Below are 12,830 nucleotides of genomic sequence, written 5' to 3'. Positions count from 1 at the left end.
AGAATTTTAAATGGAAGTGAGGCGGAGAACAAATTTATTTTTTGCATATTGGTGATCTCCGACATCTAAAATGTAGGAATCCGAATTTCTTTTTTTTAAATGCATTTATCCAGGAGAGGTGCGATTCTGCATTAGCCCCAATTTCCTTAACCTCAACAAAATACATTCTTTTAAAAGATATTTTGCAAATATACATTTTCGAGAGTGTAGATTACGTAATGTTAATGTTTTAAACAAAATAATTTTTAATTTCATCAACATAATTATCCCCTACACACTAGAAAAGGTCTCTGCAAAATTTCATATAAAAGTATGAAATTTCCAGAAAGTTACGAGGACACAAAGCATGGGAGGGGAGCACCTAACTACCTTACATAATACCATTTCTCTACATACACGCACCCTCTTCCACTCACTTCAGTGTAGAAAACTCTGCAAAAAAGTCACGGAGGGCTACTCTTCCCTTACCGAGTCATAAAACAATGTACACATCACATAATACATTAGCTTCATCACTTTTTAATTCTCTCTGACATAACTCACAAACTTGCTCACTTTATACGAAATCGAAGAATGAAAACAAGAAGTGTAGAAGAGAGGGGAAAACATGGGGGAAAGAATAGAATGAGAGGTGAGAAAGATCTTTAATGAAGCTGAACAGAGAGAACAAGGTAAAAAGATCAGGTAAATAAAAATTTGGTGTGAGACATGGGACATAAAGGTTCCAGAGAGGGGATAAAAGGTGGTGGTGGGGGGGACAACGTGATAGAAGGGGTTTTGGAGAAAAATCCCCGGTAATCTGAGGAAATTCCGCTGGAAAGGAAAGGAAAGAACTGAAATACAGAAACAAGATTATGAGAGGGAACAAATCTGGAAAATCCCAGGAAATAAAGATAATTAAAAGAGAATGAGAGAAGTTAAAGACTAAAGAAGAGAGGTAGAGAGTGAGGGCAGGGGTGATATGAGTGAAGCATGCTGGGATGTGTCGGGTCGCGCTCGTCGTCTTCTCCGCCACCCTAACCCTCCTTCACTGAGAATTTTTGTGTTTCTTCTCTCCATCTCTCACTCTTTCACTAAACACGCAATTAGCTCCATCCTGGCTCGACAACAACGACTTTGCCGGGCTGCCGACGTCAAGTGATCATGTTAAGAGAAGAGTCGACGTCGTTTCCACTTTTTCGCCAACAACCAAACACGAAGCCCACCAGTGATAAACCAGTCTCAGAAGTGGCGGCCACTGATTTTTCAACTTCACCTCAACTCCAACACGACAATAAGGTAACAATATATAAAACATTATCATCATCATAGCTTCCAGGGTTGGGATCTGCGAGAACTCCTTATGTTTCAGCTCCAATTAACCTTCCATTCTCCCCCAAAGTTTTCATTGAGAAATTCTTAGTGGAGGGCTCGAAAATGTTTTAAATCTTTAAAACATTTGGTAAGAAATCCTGTTGAATCATGTTCTCAGTGCACGACCTACATTAATTCTGCGTGGGGAACTGTTTCACTTCAGAAATCGCTTTATTTTCAGGAGAGCCAGATGTTCCATAAAAATCAATTTATATTCGTTTTAAAAATTTCAGCATTCATGATTAATAATAATGCTGATGGTGTGTTGCTTTGGAATTTCTGCAAATATATATAACTCGAGGCAAATGTTATATCAACATAATATTGAAAAAAAAAAAAAAAAACAACCTAGTAATGTCCACGTTTATGTCTCAAGCGAAAAAGTTTGTAAAGAAGTTAATTACAAGTTGAAATGATTACTAATCGTTATAAAACATCGTAACAGACAATTAAAAGTAGTTTGATATGAGATGAAAATTTAATTAATTATAAAAACAAAATAAAATTAACAGATTCGTCCATGTGGCAATCAATAATTATTTTCTTTTTTTATTACTTAAGGTTAATAATTTTTCTGTAATCCTTTGTTTTTACTTATCTTCTTAAACGGAGTATCATTTGCGTATAGCTTCAAAAATATGCGCTGTTCTCTCTGTACCAGTAGTTTTTCCTTTTAAAGTACTTTTTCCTAAACTGGCACAAGTCCAGTGCGCGCCATCAATTCTTCCGGAAGTCTTCTCTCTGCGAATCCGCAACTGGCAAGAACTTGGAACAGCGGAGAAATTACTTATATACTGAGCGTGTGACGTCATCGCTGTTGAGCCAATCAGAAGGCGTTAGTTATTTCAATGTCGGGTATTATACACACACACTCACCACAAGGTGGTGGTAGTAATAGTATTAAATTGTGGTAGTGTGAGTAGTAGTGAACAGTTGTGGTAGCGTCAGTAACTGGTTCATTCACCTTGAACTTGAGTGAAATAATTGTGAATCAGAGAATAGGGGGGGGGGGTAGAAGTTCCCTCCACCACCTGCCACAACCAGGGAGCTTCTATGTGATGGTTCTATTTGCTAGAAATAGCTGTCAAACCTCCCTCAAATCATACCCTACAGTTTTATTTTTAAATTAAAGTTAGGCCACATGGTAGTAATTCTATAATAATGGCAAGACTTCCTTTTGTACACCCTCAAGACGGGAGGAAGTCTTTCCATATAATTGCTTTAATTCTCTATTTCGTCCATAACTAACATTTTCGAAAATTACTATTAAAAAAAAAAATTCTACATTTTGCCTTCATTTCATTTTTGAAAATTGTTTTTTCTTTTATTTTAAGTTTACATGTTTTAAACAGTAGAGATTGCAGTTATGTAAAAAAAAAAAACGGATTTTTTTTCAAAATTTCCCTTTCTATAGAATTTGTCCTGCTACTTCAGCATTAAGGGATAGAGAGAGAGAGGGAGAGAGTACTAAACACCCGTAATTTTTCCATTTTCGATTTCTTTCGGATTAAAAAAAAAAAAAAATTGTGCAAAACTAAAATTTTCACAAACTTAATAATTAGGCGGATTTCCGAGGAAAAAAAAAGTTAGAGATTTCTTTTTCAAAGAAATATTTTTAGCAAAACTTCTCGAGTTAAATAGTACAATATGGGGTCTTTTAAAATTTCTTTTAACCACTTGAAATATTGCGATTATTTATCCAGTGCTACTTTTGGACAAGAATTGTTTTCAGAATAGTTTCGAGAGCCAAACATCCTGGGTATATAATTGTTTAACATGAGACTCAAGGGTACGGTTATGCTGATCTTCCACCTTGGCTCACCAGAATGAAATATTTTTATTTACGGAAGAATTTCTCTAGAACCTGCCAACTGCAAATCTGCTTCAACATTCCCCCGCCATCAATCGAGAAATGTGGAAAAATATATTTTTGTATAGTCGACATCTCCAAACTTTAAATACAATTCTCAACACAATTTCGAGGGAGAAAAATGTTTAAAATGGCAAAGTTGCAGGGTTAGGGTTGGATTATAATTTCCAATTTAAAAAGAAAAAAGATTGTAAAAAAATTAGGATTCTTGGTCAAGTTTGATCAAAGCTGGATTATTGTAATTAATATACTCAGTGAAACATCTTAGGATGACCTAACTTGACAGGTTTGATATGGTCATAAAATAAGGGATCAACTCATTAAGACCTTAACATGAAAATCTCTGGCTGAAAACTAGGCAACAAGTTGTTAGTTTACTAATTGTAGACAGTACTTGTTTATAATAAAACTTTCTTGCTTTCTACAGATAGATTAGAAGAGATAATACAATGTTAACTCAATACATGTAGTAATTATGAAGTTATTGTTTGCAGTGCTCAGGTGCAATACAACACATCAGAAAAGGTAGCGAAACGTGTAATGCTGAAGACATAGAGTAATGCACAGGAAGGGAACAGTGAATGAATTTAGAAATAATACATTTCTAAATCTCTCAGAGAGATTTATGCAGTAGTGATACGATGAACTAGTTGTATGCTGTCTACTTAATGTGTAGACAGTAGTATTATTCCCTTCAGGGGACTGTCACATTAAGTTGACAGCATACAACTACTTCAGTGAAAGAATTGTTTAAAAAAAAAAAAAGAAAAAAAAACAGGGGCATCAGGTGTATTTGTTGGCAAATTTCAGGAAGTATGTAAGTTTTGAAGGATGTAGTGTCCTGAGAGCTGATGTGGGTAATTTATTCCATGCTTCAGCAATTTTGAGTCTGAAAAATGTTTCTGAAAGTCATGGGTGCTGTGTTTTGTTTTTTGATTTTGTAAGCATGTCCACAAGTGTTAGACATGAAATTCCAAAAAGGTGGTGGCCAAGGTTGTTGTCAAGTCCATTCCCATCATGTTGTAGCAACCAAAATTGTTCTATAACTAATAATGATAAGAGATCTGCCAATATTCACATTTGCATGTGGATTTTTTAGCATCACAGGTGAATAATAATCATTTTGTGTGTATTTTTCAGATGATTCTGTCTAACACTGACTCTTTATCTTCCCCCACACCGTCACCAGAACCTAAGAATGGTAAGAAACCTGGACGACAAACGAACCCACTTCCTCGCCATAAAAGAGTCTCTCATATCAATGCTGAACACAGGAGGAGGAATAAAATCCAGGTTTGTTTTCTAACACAGGAAGCACTGAAATGTGTTTAGCCTTTTCCTTTATCCCTCACCATTCTACATAATGGCGGCGCTGTGGTGACAGTTGTCGTTGTTGTTGTTGTTGTCGTTAAACTTATGCTTGTCTTCAAATTATGGATTCCTGTAATCTTTTCTTGATTTATTTTTTTTTTTTTTTCCATCTGTTTTAAATAATACGCTTTTTTTATTTACTTTCTCATGCATACATTCATACATACAGACAGATGTACATTCATACATACATATATATACACACATACACACACATTATTTCTTTTAACCCTTTCGTTACCATATTTCTGTTGAGATGCTCTGTGTTTCTTTCAATTGCTTTAAATATAACAAAGAATTTAGTAAAATAACTTAGTTATGATTAAGCTAGTCTGTTCCACATTTATGTAGAGATAAATATCCCTTCTCAATATTAATACTGCTTCTGTCACTAATCGCATCACCAATGCCTGTTCAGGCATGGGTTTTCTGTATATCCCTAGCATGAAGGTGAGTTGCTGCTATCCCTCATAGTTGAGCGTCCATCACCGATGAGATCAAGGAAGATAGAAATCATGTGATCTGGTGGCCTCAACACTGGAGTTGGTGAGGAGTTATCTCCCTGCTTGTAATATAAACAAACAAGCATGCATTCTGCACCAAAAGCCAGTTAGAGGGATCCTCTCCTGATAACTACTGCAGTATATTCAGCCAGGGCATCTTTGGTTTTAATACTGCCTCTCTTGCTAATTATTATTTTTTAGAACAGTTGTTCCATTAATGGTGCGTCTCCCCCCACCATTACAGTATCTTGGTCTAATGAAGTTATTCATGAGAGACTAATTACTCTACTTAATTAACGAGACACTAATTTATGGTCTAATGACGCTATTAATGTTTCTGATATGTTTGTGTTTATGTTTGTAGTTTATTTATTGTTGATGTTTGTTGCCCTTTTTAGGGGTGGTTTGTGTGGTTTTGTTCCCTTTTTTTTTGAGGTTTGAATTGTTAGTTTTGTTTTAGATTAGCTCCAGTCAAGTAGACCGATGATGAAAGATTCTCTGACCATTATATGCAGGTAACTCAAGACCTCATTGTACGCCATATTCCTTTTGAAGACTGAAGGCATGTGGTTTGAAGAAGATTTGGTTGCTATCTCTAACAGGTCAAAGAACTTTCTAGAAGTTGGCCACATGAGACATGGCTCATCATCAGGTGGACCACATGACGAAAAGAATTCAAGATTATGTTTCATGCATTTTGTCATTCAGAAAGTCCCATGAGCCAAAGGATTATCCATGACAGCTGTAGAGGTTTCCCTGTTGGTACGGAACCAGAAAGGATCCCAGCTAAATACCTTTTAAATAGGATTTAGTTTCTGTTGGTAGTCAACATTATTGATCAACCCTACGGGGCTCAATAAAATAGGGTCAGAGGTCATGGAAGGGTTCAACCTACCAAAGTCTTTCCTAAATTCTCAGATTGATTTTCTCTTCAAATGGAATCTCAACATTTTCCTTGGTTTCAGGACTGAAAAATATTCACTGGTTTTGTATCAGGATGAGAACTTGGTCTCTGAGGGTAGCATAAATGGGTGGCGGTGGTGGTGGTGGTGGTGGGAGATGTCTGGAGTATAAGAGTGTGGTGCAGGTGTGGCTGTGTAGCAAGAAGTTTGCTTCCCAGCCACACAGTTCTGGTTTCAGTCCCACTGTATGGCACCTTGGGCACTGAGATGACCAAAGCTTTGTGAGCGGATTTGGTCAATGGAAACTGAAAGAAGCCTGTTGTATGTATGTATGTATATGTATGTATGTGTGTGTCTTTGTGTCTGTCTTTGATACACCCCCCCCCCCCACTACTTGGCAACTGGTGCTGGTGTGTTTATGTTCTCATAACTTGGTAGTTTGGCAAGAGAGATCGATAGAAAAAGTACTAGGCTTGAAAAAAAAAACATGCTGGGGTTGATTCATTTAACTAAAAGTTCTTCAAGACGGTGCCCCAGCATGGCCGTAGCCTAACAACTGAAATAAGTGAAAAAGATGAAAATGGTGATGATGATGATGATGATGATGACGTTGAGGGATGAATGAAGTATCAGTAGTTATAGTGGTGATGGTGAGTGGAGAAGGTGTGTGTTGCTGTAGTTTAGCAGATTCCCTGCCAACACCTGGAATAGATTGAAGTTATTTTGAGATACTGTTTGTAGAGAGACAATCCTTAGGAGAGACTGTCATTGGCAGATAGTCCTTCCCCCTCCCCCCCACATACACTTTTGCAAATGGGGAAAGACATTCTTGTGGCTGACACAATCTGTGTCCCACATTCACTCTGACCTCTACTCCAGCAGTCACTTGACAATGAGCTGCCACGACAACCACCACCAACTTCACTGTCTATATACACCTAAAACCAAACCAACCAGACACATTTTAAATAATGCAGTCTTTCGCTACCCCACCCCCTCCCTCGTCCCCCTTCATCTCCCTTTACTTCCTTGATAAAGATTCCCTCCTTTTCCTGTCATCTTTTCGAAAAAGTCCTGGGATTTCAGACTTTCAAGATTGGATATGAATAGAATTAAAGGAGAACAACTGGGAAATGTCTGTGTGGGGGTGGGGGTGGGTTAAAGTGGAAATAACTTTTTCCCTACATTTAATGACATGGGATGTATAAAAGGGGACCTGGCTGTGTATGTATACATATACGCACAACATAGGGACTTAATCAAGATATCCTCTGTAGCACAAAAAACAACCCTCTATATACTCCCTGACCCCCACTCCAACCCACCACACACTTGTATTACACGTGTGTGTGTGTGTGTGTGTATACACAAACACGTATCACAAACACAACTCACTATTCACTATCACATACACACAAACACATACACACTCACACACACAAACATGCATACACACACATATACTACTTGTACATCACACACACACACACACACACACACACACACACACACACACACATTACTCATATATTACACACCACATTCAGACACTTCACTTTAGGAGCTAATGTAGGAGAGACTCAGTTTGCTTGAAAGAGCAGCCAGATCCCCCTCATTTTCATTCTTTTGTCTTAATAAAGAAAGGACACAAAAACTTGTGTGAAACAGAAAAAGGTGAGGAAGTCATGGATCGAGTGTCCTTGATCATAAACCTGCTTGAATTAGGTCTCTCTCTCTCTCTCCCTCCCCCTCTCTCTCTCCCTCCCCCCCCTCTCTCTCTCCCCCTCCCTCCCTCTCTCTCTCTCTTTTCCCCCCTCACACACACACACACACGCAAAATACAAGTCAACCAGGGATTGTCTATGTGGTTGTTTGGTCTGCTAGAAATAGCAAGCCAATCTCCCTATCCTCTTTGAAAGGGGAGGGACATGTTGGGACAGTTTATGTTTTGATAGATTAACATGTGATGGTCATGAGTGGAACGTCTTTGATCGTAGGTTTCATTGATTAGGAGCTAAGTAACATCAATGACAACAAACACATGAATACAACAGCACACACACACACACACACACTAATGTACCTACTACTACTACTACTACTACCACCACCACCACCACCACCACCACCACCACCTCCATTAACCTTCTCTTAACAACCTGTCCTTTTCTTTTTGCAGGTCATGCCTTCCATGCCGTGTGTTCTTTTTCCCACCTGCACTCACAATTTCTCTTTCTTTCCTTCTTTGTATGTCTGTCTGTATGTCTTCTCACTCCCCTCCTCCTCCTTTCTCTTATTCTTCCTCTTTCAATACATTCCCCCCCGCCAGCTCCTTTGCATTTGCCATTTTCCTTTCCAGGATCAAAAGGAATCCGCTTCTTACAGTTGTTACTCAACAAATGTCTTCTTCTCCAACAAAATCAGGACTTGTTGCTTTTTCTTTTTTATTTTTTTCTATAAATATTGTTTCTCAGTCATTTTATTTCTTTTACATTACTTTTTGTTCAAAATCATCATCATCATCATCATTGTTTAACATCCGCTTTCCATGCTTGGTATGGGTTGAATGGTTTGACTAAGGACTGGTGAGCCAGAAGGCTGCACCAGGCTCCAATCTGATCTGGCAGAGTTTCTATAGCCGGATGCCTTTCCTTACGCCAACCACTCCGAGAGTGTAGTGGGTGCTTTAATGTGCCACCTGTATGAGGGCCAGTCAGGTGGTACTGGCATCGACCACACTTAAATGGTGTTTTTTATGTGCTACCTGCACAGGAGCCAGTTCGGTGGCACTGGCAATGACCTCACTCGAATATTGTTTTTCACATGCCACAGGCACATGTGCCAATAAAGTGACGCTGGCAACGATCATGCTCGAATGGTGCTTTTTTACATGCCACCGGCACGGGAGCCAGAGATTGCTGATCTACCATATTTCCTCGAAAATAAGATCTGGTCTTATATTAATTCTGCATCCAAAAAAGGGCTTATTTTCGGGGGATGTCTTATATTTTTGCAGAAAAAATCCAAGAAAGACAAAAAGGTCTCATGTCCTCGTGTAAAAGGGAAAAATTGTAAAAACGAAACCCATGTTTTTCTTTATCAAAAGTTTATTTATTTGTTTATTGTTTTTAGTCCAATACAAAGATTTCATCCTTTTCTGGAACATCGTCATAAATCATTGAAACCCTGAATTTCTTGCAAATCCATTTCCTGTAGAATCATGGACCCCAATCTCTCATGTTTGGCAATATAACTTCCCTTAAATGAACACTTTTTGTCCCAGTACCCTGTAGTGGGTGCTTTTATACGTGCCACCAGCATGGAAGCCAGTCAAGCAGCACTGGCATCAGCCACGATCGAATGGTACTTTTTATGTGGCACTAGCACTGTATTTCTATTCATTAATTAATTTTTAGGTGTGAAAATGCTTATTTTACCACAGAAATAATTAAAATCTAAAAAAATATAAATACTTATCAGCCACAGAAACCTGCAATGTACTGAGGAATCTGCAATATAAATTTACTTAATTAGCCAGAAAAATCCGCAATGTACTGAGGGCACGATAGGTGAACCATGATATGGCGAGTAATTACTGTATATAGAAGCATTGTTCTTTGTTGCAAATAAAGACATCTCTCTCCTCCTAACATGACCATCATTATGTAATGCCTGCATGACCAATTCCATTGCTAGTTCATTTTCCAAAGATTTTTTTTTGATTTGTGATGATGATGATGATGATGATGATGTTATTGTTGTTGTTGTTGTTGTTGTTGTTGTTCTGGGTCATTGCACTGTTTGTCGATCCACCCTGTCTCTATCTGGTTATGCTGATGTTTCAGAGAGGCTTTGAAACTCTGCGCCAACTTGTGCCTGCCCTCCAAGAGAACCCTTCAACCAAAGACAGTAAGGCCTCAATGCTTTTTAAAGGTACGTTACCATCTTTTTATTTTTTTTTTTATCTATTTACCTCCATTGCCCTTCTCCACAAAGATAGTTAAAAGAATAATTTTAAAAATGTAAATAAATCAAAACAAATATACAGAAATAGCAAATAAAATTCATAAATTGAAAAAAAAAAAGAAACAATATTTTTCTAAGAATAGTTTTTTTTTTGATTTGTTGTTATTATCATTGCTTACATTAAACTGTAAAATGTATAATGTAAGTTGATATGTATGTATGTATATATATTGTCTCTGAATTGTAACATTTTTATACATACATAAAAACAATATTAAACATAACTTTTTTCTTACTTTTAGTTGATTTGTTTGTAAGAATTATTTATTTTATGAAAAAAAAAATGAGAAAACAAAAAAAAACATTTTGTATGTTCCCTGTTTACAGTGATCTTTCTGGTGCCTCCACCCACGTTTATCTTGATTTTTAAATTATCAGTAACAGTAAACAAATGAAAAACATGAAATTCCCCGATTTAATTTATGAAACAAATATCATTTATAACTGACAATTATTATTTTTATTCCTTTAACTTGGAAAAAAGTAATTTGTATTGTGTATGCTTCATTCAGTTAGTTCCTAAAATTTATTTAAATTTTTAGCATAAGGGTTAAGTTGATTACATTGACCCCAGAATTCAACTGGTATTTTATTGACCCTGAAAGGAGGAAAGGCAAAATCAACCTTGGCAGAATTTGAACTCAGAACGTAAAGGCTGATGAAATGCTGTTGAGCATTTGCCCAGTGGGTTAACAATTCTGCCAGCTTGTTGCCCCCTTCAATATGAATTGGAAACAAGTGTTGGGTCCCAAACCAGATCACTAAATATATCCATCTAACAAAGATTCCTGTATTCTAGATTTGAGATGTGGATTGTTAATGAATTAAGAATAAAATTAAATTTTCCTAATGATGCAGTTTTCTAATTTTCTAAGTATTTGAAGAATTGATAGTTTTTGTGAAAAATAACTTCATTTTTATTGGAAAAACAGCTTTTACAATTAATGTCTTTTAAAATGAGAATAATTCTTCCCATCAGTAAAATGATGGAGATTAGGAATTTTTTTGTTGTGAAAATATTTTTCAATGGAAAATGGTAATATTTCCTGTATCTAGCAGCGTTAGTTTGTAAAACAAACTTGTTTGGGTAAGAAATAAGATTAAATTAGTTTTAAGACGTAGAAGTATGTAAGGGGAGGTAATTTGGTATGATCTTTTATTAAACTTGGTTAAAATAAAAGTTTTCGTTTCTTCTTCAGAAAAGTTTAGACTTCAACCAGGCTTCGTTAAAACGGTCAAATCTAGTTTTTTCTTCCTTCTCCACTATCTCTAAACTACCCAAAGTTAGGAACTCTGAGCATACACATATTTCATACTTAAAATGGTTATTCTTAAAGACGTTTAATTCTTCAAAGAGAAATGCTCTTGCTTGTTATTTTGGAAAATGTGTTTTTTGTTTGATTTAAAAAAAAAATAATTAATAATGTTTGTTTTTTTATTATCCTTTTATATTTGTAATGTTGTTTATTTGTCTAATTTGAAATTTTCTTTTTTTCTTCTATTACTCTTCAAACTTTTTAAAATATAATTTATTATTATTATTAGTAGTAGTTTTTTTGTTTTGCTAAACTCGAGTGTTTCTCTTTGAAGTTTTTCTTTCCGATCCTTTACATCATTCTAGTTTATCCCTCCACAGAAAGATCACTGTAGTTCCAGTAGAGTGGTCTAGTTAGGTGTGTGTTCTATTAACAGGGTGCTCCTTGAACGGTAATAAGTTTAGGGTTGTGGAATTTATTTAGGATTCTCTTGATTTGGGTAGGGGAGGGGAGTAAACAAGCAGGACTGATTATAAAAACAAATGTCTTCCAAATTGGAACAAAGACCAGCACAAACAGGCATTGATTTATGGTTGTGCCACAAGAGAAAGAAAATCAGAAACAAGCTTCAGTCTTGCTCTTAGAATAATAGGAGGTGTCTCACATGTTGTTTCCTTTTATGGAAAATTTGTTGAACGATAAAATAATCACACAATTTCGTTGTTGACAATTTTTTTCTGGTTAATAAAATGGTAAACACAGCTCTGGGATAGAAGAATAGTCTCCTTAAATTTGTTTCTCATTTCTCTTTTTTTAAATGCAGAAATATTCTTCCACTTAAACTAGGGATCATGTCAATTGAGGATTTGATCCTCATAGATTTTTTTTATAAAACTCTTCGTGTCATCTCAGGATAAAAAATTTGTTTGTTTTAAGCTGTTCTGTGATTTATTGTTCCTGTTTGGTGTCCTCTGTGATGACCAGACAATACTGAAAGGCAGCATGTGAACTTGGTTTTCACATCAAGTATTAAGCATTGATGTCCCTACACTTTCTGTCTTGTATCAATTACATACATAAATACATAAATACACACATATCTACATATATATCTGTGTGTGTGTTTATATACAGTGGAACCTCAGTTTATGAATGCCTCTCATCATGAAAAAATTGATTTATGAACAATTTTTTTAGCATAAAACATTTTGGTTGACAAATGGTGTCTTGAGCAACGAACATGCAATCCGGCAAATATGGTTGGGGACGAGCTGGGAATATGACAGGGAGAGCATCAGTTGCTGTCTTGCTTTCACTCAGTGCACATTCCTGCTTGAATTTGCTGTGCTTTCTCTTGAATTTGCTATGGGAAAAATAGTTGCAGTTTAGGAAAATTTTGGGTAGCGAATGGCCTCCAGGGACAAATTAAATTCATAAACCAAGGTTCTACTGTGTATACACACACACACACACACACATAGTTAAGGTTATTGTTTCAATGCCTTGTAATCCATAGTTACATGTGTCGGATGTATATGTCATACACCAT

General features: G+C 36.3%; 1 protein-coding gene across 1 annotated transcript in view; it reads left to right on the top strand.

Annotated features, from left to right (window-relative positions):
- Positions 1 to 414: 414 nt before the first annotated feature.
- Positions 415 to 12,830, top strand: part of LOC106869535 (uncharacterized) — a 30,170-nt gene continuing 17,754 nt past the window's right edge. The window contains exons 1-3 of the mRNA XM_089358853.1: positions 415 to 1,278; positions 4,364 to 4,516; positions 9,845 to 9,932. Coding sequence (XP_089214979.1) covers positions 1,144 to 1,278; positions 4,364 to 4,516; positions 9,845 to 9,932 — 376 coding nt within the window. The 5' untranslated portion in view covers positions 415 to 1,143. The remainder of the gene's footprint in view (positions 1,279 to 4,363; positions 4,517 to 9,844; positions 9,933 to 12,830) is intronic.

The sequence above is a fragment of the Octopus bimaculoides genome, chromosome 10 (genome assembly GCF_046866305.1).
Source record: "Octopus bimaculoides isolate indiv1 chromosome 10, ASM4686630v1, whole genome shotgun sequence".
NCBI lineage: Eukaryota > Metazoa > Mollusca > Cephalopoda > Octopoda > Octopodidae > Octopus > Octopus bimaculoides.
The sequence above is the reverse complement of the archived record's forward strand: the minus strand, read 5'-3'. Positions and strand labels throughout refer to the sequence as shown.